At 38.4% G+C, this 6946-nt stretch overlaps 1 protein-coding gene across 1 annotated transcript in view; it reads left to right on the forward strand.

Annotated features, from left to right (window-relative positions):
- Positions 1–3252, forward strand: part of DNER (delta/notch like EGF repeat containing) — a 259501-nt gene extending 256249 nt beyond the window's left edge. The window contains exons 12-13 of the mRNA XM_075861264.1: positions 1010–1256; positions 2282–3252. Coding sequence (XP_075717379.1) covers positions 1010–1256; positions 2282–2393 — 359 coding nt within the window. The 3' untranslated portion in view covers positions 2394–3252. The remainder of the gene's footprint in view (positions 1–1009; positions 1257–2281) is intronic.
- Positions 3253–6946: the final 3694 nt, after the last annotated feature.

Consider the following 6946-nt stretch of genomic DNA (forward strand, 5'->3'; position numbering starts at 1 on the left):
AACGGCATGCTGCGCATACTCAGATGAAACCAAGATCAGTACACCTGGACTTATCTGTGGACTATTCTCTGGTAATTTACAAAGAGCACACGCTGTATTATAACTTATTTTGAGACAAAATGCTAAAACTGACAGTTTTGAGAGGGGCATGTTTAAGACGCTACACTCCAGCAGTATAATTACATGCTGGTGGTTTAGTGTCCTAAAATCTAGTGACAGGTTCCTTAGAAAGCCATGCATTCCAATGTATGGCACTTTACATTTGGGCAGAAATTGGCAGAAGTCTTAATCACAAAAGGCTGAGCTTGGTCCCATCCCTCGGTTGATATGTCATATTTCAACCGTACCAACTATGTATTTATGTGACAAGAGAAATACTGCATACTGTCACACATACAAACATAAAGGAAAGGAGGAAAAACACGGAGCCACATGGTGCAGGTTACCCAAGGTAATGGAGCAAAAGATAACAGTGAGATGAATAATAATCACCTATTGAGGTTGTGCAAGAGCAGACACAACACTGGTGTAGGTAAGTAAATGGATATGATGAAGCTGCATCCAGGTCCCAATCCTCCCAATCCGGTCAGCACAAAGGTAACCTCTAAGCATAACTTGTGATGTAAAGAAAAATATGGACCATAGAATAGTGCTGCTAACATCAAAGAGACATCCAAGTAAGTAATAGACCGCTTTATTGGTAAAAGCAAAAGGCTACGCATTTCAATGCCGGACTAGCGTCTTCATCAGGCCAAGAGACAAGAGTCTTCTCTTTACCAATAAAGCGGTCTATTACTTACTTGGATTCCTCTTTGATATTAGCAGTGCTATTCTACGGTCCATATTTTTCTTTACATTACAATCTACACATACAAACAGGGATTAAGGAGCACAGTCATGTTTGTTTTTTTGATTGGAGGTACTTTTAAGCCAAAGAAAAACATGAATATCTTGGGTATCATCTCAAGATAATGTACTTAAGTTATATTTTTGTTTTTTTCTAACACAGACCTACAGTGGAAAGCTGGTCATATGGCAGAGAGCCTGACAAACATGCCTCGCCATTCCCTGTACATCATCATAGGGGCACTGTGTGTGGCTTTCGTTCTTATGTTGATCATACTTATTGTGGGCATCTGTAGAATTAGCCGCATTGAATACCAAGGATCAGCTCGACCTGCCTATGAGGAGTTCTACAACTGCAGGAGCATTGATAGTGAATTCAGTAGTGCAATTGCATCAATTCGACATGCACGGTGAGTAAGGAACAGGAGCTGGATGTGGCTGGTATCCTTGTTTATATGAATTATAGTCAGTATGAATGCATTACTTGTGAAACACATGTACTTCTACTGGAACAATGAGAGCCTAGTGGAGTACATATATATTCATGAGAAAATAATTGTCAGATATACAAGACAAAATAACATATCAAAAGACTGAAGTGTAGTTGGGCAAGTTGGAGGTCAGGGGTTAAAGAGGTATTCCCAACTTGAACATTTATGGCATATCCTCAGCTTATGCCATAAATGTCTGATAGATGCGGGTCTCTATCTCCAGAATGGGTGACCCTGTTTCACTTGTGCGAGGCTAACTTCATTCATTCCAATGGGAGTTATGGAAAGACCTGAGCAAGCAGGCTTTGCTGTTTCCATAACTCCAATAGGAATAAGCCGTGGCCACCTCTCCATTTACTTTCCGCGTAGATGCGGGATTGGGGGTCGAGTGACCCCCGTTCTGTAGATATGTGCATTTATCAGATATTTATTGTAAACACACAAACACTAGGAACACTTGAGTAACTATACTCTGGAATATTAAAAACGGCCGGGGATTGTAACTGGAAGATGGAGAGGAAAATGGTCTGAGTCTCTTTTGGAAGATGAAAAAAAAAAAAGTAAGTGGCAGTAACTTTTCAAAACACATACTGACTTGATCCTGGTCATATACTTCGATAAAAGGAGGTAGTAGTCATCTAGATTCTTTTGCAAATTTGTTGAATTTTGACAGGAAGCCATGCTTCTGACTGGTATACCTTTTTCTGTGGGCACAGAATATACACTCCTGTACGGGCCTTCCAACTGATTGTAAAAAATACTGCAGTGACTTGGCCATGTCCGCACAGCACGGACTTGCCATAGTCCAATTGACCACCAGAATGTCCTATAACTTAAAACCTGACTTAATAGTCAACTGCCATTGAATGTCTTAATGTTGTTTAATACTTTAGGGTTATCACAAAACGTTTTAGTAATTTTTTAATATTACTTTTCTCTTTAAGGTTTGGGAAAAAGTCACGTCCTGCCATGTACGATGCAACTCCAGTAACATATGAAGATTACAGCCCCGATGACAAACCTCTTGTGACTCTGATTAAAACAAAGGATTTGTAGTCTGCCCCCTGCTCTTGCTATGTAGATTTCAGGAGAGGCGTTCAATCATCTTTTAAAAGGATGAATTACTAAACTGACTAATTATTTTTAAGAAAAATAAAAATTAATCTGAGACTTGATTCTCTGTTGCGGGATTCATCCATTCCATGCATTCTTTGGGACATAGTTCAACATCTGTGAACTAACCCGTTTTCTGCAAGAGGGGCCTACCGGCTTCCCTAGCAACGAACGGGTTAAACATATACTGGCAGTTTATCTAAAAATTCTTCGCAAAATCTACTTGTGATAGCAATGTTACAGTCTGAACAGTATGCAGGCATTACCCGTAGAGTTAGGAGACATTATATAATACATAATTTATCCGTTGATAGGCATATAGAGAGTCTACAATGTTTGTGTTGTGAATCAAAGTAATCAAAACCCAGTTGTTAAACTTTCTAATCAGAACTAACTAGACTTGTTCTCTGTTTTTATTTTTTTTATTATTATTTTATGCTTCTTTTTCTGCATGGTTCGCTAGCAATAACCCTGCCTTGTTTTTTAGAACTGCTCTTGAGTCAATGTCGAGGTCCATTCAACAGTTGTGTTGGTAAAACCAGCTCTTGTACAGATGATAAGAAGCAGATTAGAACTAGGCCGAGCTCTTATTTTTCTCAGACACAGCCAGGTTTTTCTATATTGTTAGTAAGGCTTCTTATTCTAGACATCGCTGATTTACTTAAGGAAAATCTGCTTCTTAGCTCGTGGATTGCATTGTGCTGTATAATTCATGTGATCAGCGTTTACTTTCTTTATTATAGACTTTTCCAGCTTTGTTCTTGGAAACTTTAAATATTCAGAATAAATGTTATGAAATTACTGTGTTGACTCATTCTTTGGTGGTGTTAATACTAGAATAAAAAGATATGGATACAACATTAGACGTGTTAGCATAAGACAGACAGATAGATATGAGATAGATAGATAGATAGATAGATAGATAGATAGATAGATAGATAGATAGATAGATAGATAGATAGATAGATAGATAGATAGATAGATAGATATTAGATAGATAGATAGATAGATAGATAGATAGATAGATAGATAGATAGATAGATAGATAGATAGATAGATAGATAGATAGATAGATATGAGATAGATAGATAGATAGATATGAGATAGATAGATAGATAGATATGAGATAGATAGATAGAGATAGATAGATAGATAGATAGATAGATAGATAGATAGATAGATAGATAGATAGATAGATAGATAGATAGAGATAGATAGATAGATAGATAGATAGATAGATAACTCATAGAGTCATTCAAAACGCCCCCACATAGTGATTGTCACTGAAAGAAACCAGAGCAAAATCACAAAAATAGAACATATACTGTCCAAGCTTACAATAAAGAGCATATACAAGACCAAATCAATTGTCTAGAAAAAATCTGTAATTTATTGTTACGTACAAATAAGACAAACTGAAGTACCCCCCAAGAAACAAACATCCTGGGATAAGATCCACCATAGTAACCTGTCAGGCAATAGTATTAGGTCCAATACTGATGATAATGGCCCGTCTAAATTAAGGACTATATCTAAAATTAAGCCAAAAAGGACATCAATGATACTTTTATAAGTCAAATACCTGTAACAAACACGATGGCAGGGGGAGAAATCGCCCCAAGGAGCACCTTGACGTGCATTTCACAACCTTTATCAGGTGTAGCGTAAACACTGCAGATTTTCCGCAACGTATTTAGTTGCGGAAAATCCGCAGTGTAATACAGTAGCAGCAGAATGGATGAGATTTGAATAAATATCCTCCACACGCTTCATAAAAAATATGCCGCAAAAACTTTCACATATTGACCTGCAGTGTGTTTTTCTTAATCCGCAGCATGACAATTTATGCTTCAGAATTGCTGCTTTTTTGTTGCAGGTTTTCCCCATTGAAGTCAATGGGAGATACAACCCGTAACAACTCAGAAAAAAAAAAAAGTTATACTTACCCCATTCACTATACGTCTCCGTTCAGGTTGGCCTCCTGGGATGATGTTTCATCCCATGTGACTGTTGCAGTCAATCACAGACTACAGCCGTCACATGGGATGAAATGTCAGTCCAGGAGGCAGGGCTGCAGGACATCAGGGGGACGCATCGCCATGACTACGAGTAACCTATACGTTTTTTATTTTGTTTTTTTTAACCTGCTGTGTTCCGCAGCGGACATTCCACCTGGATAACTACCACAATTTGTTTTTTTTATTCGCTGTGTACTTTTACGCATCGTATCCACCCTGTGTGAACATTTCTGGTTATCACAGAGCTACAATACTCTGCCTTAATAGCAGTGTCCAATGATGCATGCCACATCTGGGTCCCGTTCAGTGCCAGTATCATGACAACTTCCGTTACGGCGCCGAATCAGTCCACAGGAGCGCATGCACACTACACCACAGCACGTGTCTTTAAACATCTCTGAACATATTCAGTTGAATAGGAAGAGTTCTCCCATTATAACATCAATTGTAGCATACAACAGTGGCCTTGTATATATGTAATGAATATAATTTAGTCAGTCATAGCAGGGGTGGCGGTGCGAGCAAGAGAAAGTCTCCATGGCAACCACCAGCGTCAAACGCTACAGGATTACCAAGGAAACGACATTGTGCCGGCAGCGCCACCACACACATACAATAAACACAGTTTCTTGTCATAAGTGGGATTACCCCCATATCGGAAATAACATCCCGCACAGATCCAAGTAGGACTGCAGGGTGGAGGACATCACCCATTTAAAAACGGGCGTTGAACGTTTTTTCTATATCGTCCCCCACCAAGGACAATATAGACAGGCAGTTTTTATTAATCCATGAAAATTAGCAGGTATGATTCTTCTCAACAATAATAAAGTGAGGTTTTTTTTTGTTATTAAATGACTTTTTTCCTCTGGTTTAAGCGAGTTGTGTACTAACAGCAGAGTTTTGTGGTTTGGAAAGGAAACTGTACCTTACCACAATTGTTGCATTGGAAGGTCAAAGATCTGAATGTGGGTAAAGGGAATTTAAATATTTTCCTAAATCCTTACTGTATCAAATGTTAAACTATCTAAGAGTACATCTAAAAGAAAACATCTACATCTTGTATGTATTTAAGTCTAAATTTCTTAGAAAACCTTAAGAAAGTTTCTTAGAAGAATCTTTAAATACGTACATAAATCACAGCAGTGGGAGCTGTAAATTAGAGACATTAAAAAACTTGGCCAAGGTTAGTCTAATGTACTAGTAGTACTCAATCCATCAGGTATTGCATGTAAGGGTCCGACTGTACCTTTGTATGTCTCTCATTTTATACAGAGGTACACAGAGGGTTTTTTCCTCTGGGATTCTGTATGAATCTGACAAAAAAAATTGTGGCATGTTGCGCTGGACACCGGATTACGGAGGTATTGCTTCTAGGCAGGGTTGGGCTTGCCCTCCAGAGAACCAGAGGATCCTCTGGTGGGCGCAGGCTGTAACACAATAATGGGTCTTAAAGGTCCAGCAGAAGACAACCCCATTTGGATCCAATCACTTGCCACTAGGGTCTATTTTTTATGGGATGATTCACAAATTACCTATTAGACCTTATTGATGATATGTCTTTTGTGTACATTAACTACTTGCCGACACAGGACGAGAATACTCGTACTGAGCTGCGTGTACTTTGCGCATTAGGACGAGCATTCTCGTCCTGTGTGACAGCCGTGTCCGCGCGCAATCAGGTGCAGGGCAACGACTGTAATACACAGCTGCAGCCCCGCTCTAACGGCAGAGAGAAGAGAGACATCTCTCCGCCGTTAACCCCTTGAATGCCGCGATTAAAGCTGATTGCGGCATTCAAAGTAAATAAGAGGAGGGGGGACTGCCCTTTGATTGCGTCACAGAAAATCCCTGTGACGTGATCAAAGCCCATAACTTCTATGGCCAGACAGCCCAGGGTCCATTGAAGGACCCCAGGGCTGTCTGACCATATTTCCTGTTCTTAGGGCATACTGAGGTATGCCCTAACAACTGCCTGTGTAGAATCAGTACACAGGCTAATGTACTGGCATATAGATATATGCCAGTACATTACAGTTAAAAAATAAAAATGAAAAATCCCTCTATGGCATTAAAAAAAAAGTTACTTTAAAAAAAAAAAAAAATAATTATGTTCAATAAAAAAATAGTAAAAAAATACACAGAAATACACATTTTTTACAATAAATAAATAATAAAATAGTCCCAAAACTTGGAATAATATAGACATATTTGGTATCGCCGTGAGCGTAACAACCTGTACAACAAATGTATAACATTATTTATGATGATCAGTGTATGATGTAAAAAAATAAAATAATAAAACTGCAACGGAACTGCTTTTTTTCCGCATTTTCGCCAAAATAAAAATTTATATAAATTAAACGATAATGTATTTGTACCAATAAATGTACCAAAAAACAAAGTCTCATACAACCACGTCGTGCAAAAAATAAAAAAGTTATGAGCGTCGGGATGCAAAGAGGGAAATATAAAAAA

This window comes from Rhinoderma darwinii, chromosome 4 (assembly GCF_050947455.1).
Source record: "Rhinoderma darwinii isolate aRhiDar2 chromosome 4, aRhiDar2.hap1, whole genome shotgun sequence".
NCBI classification, from domain to species: domain Eukaryota; kingdom Metazoa; phylum Chordata; class Amphibia; order Anura; family Rhinodermatidae; genus Rhinoderma; species Rhinoderma darwinii.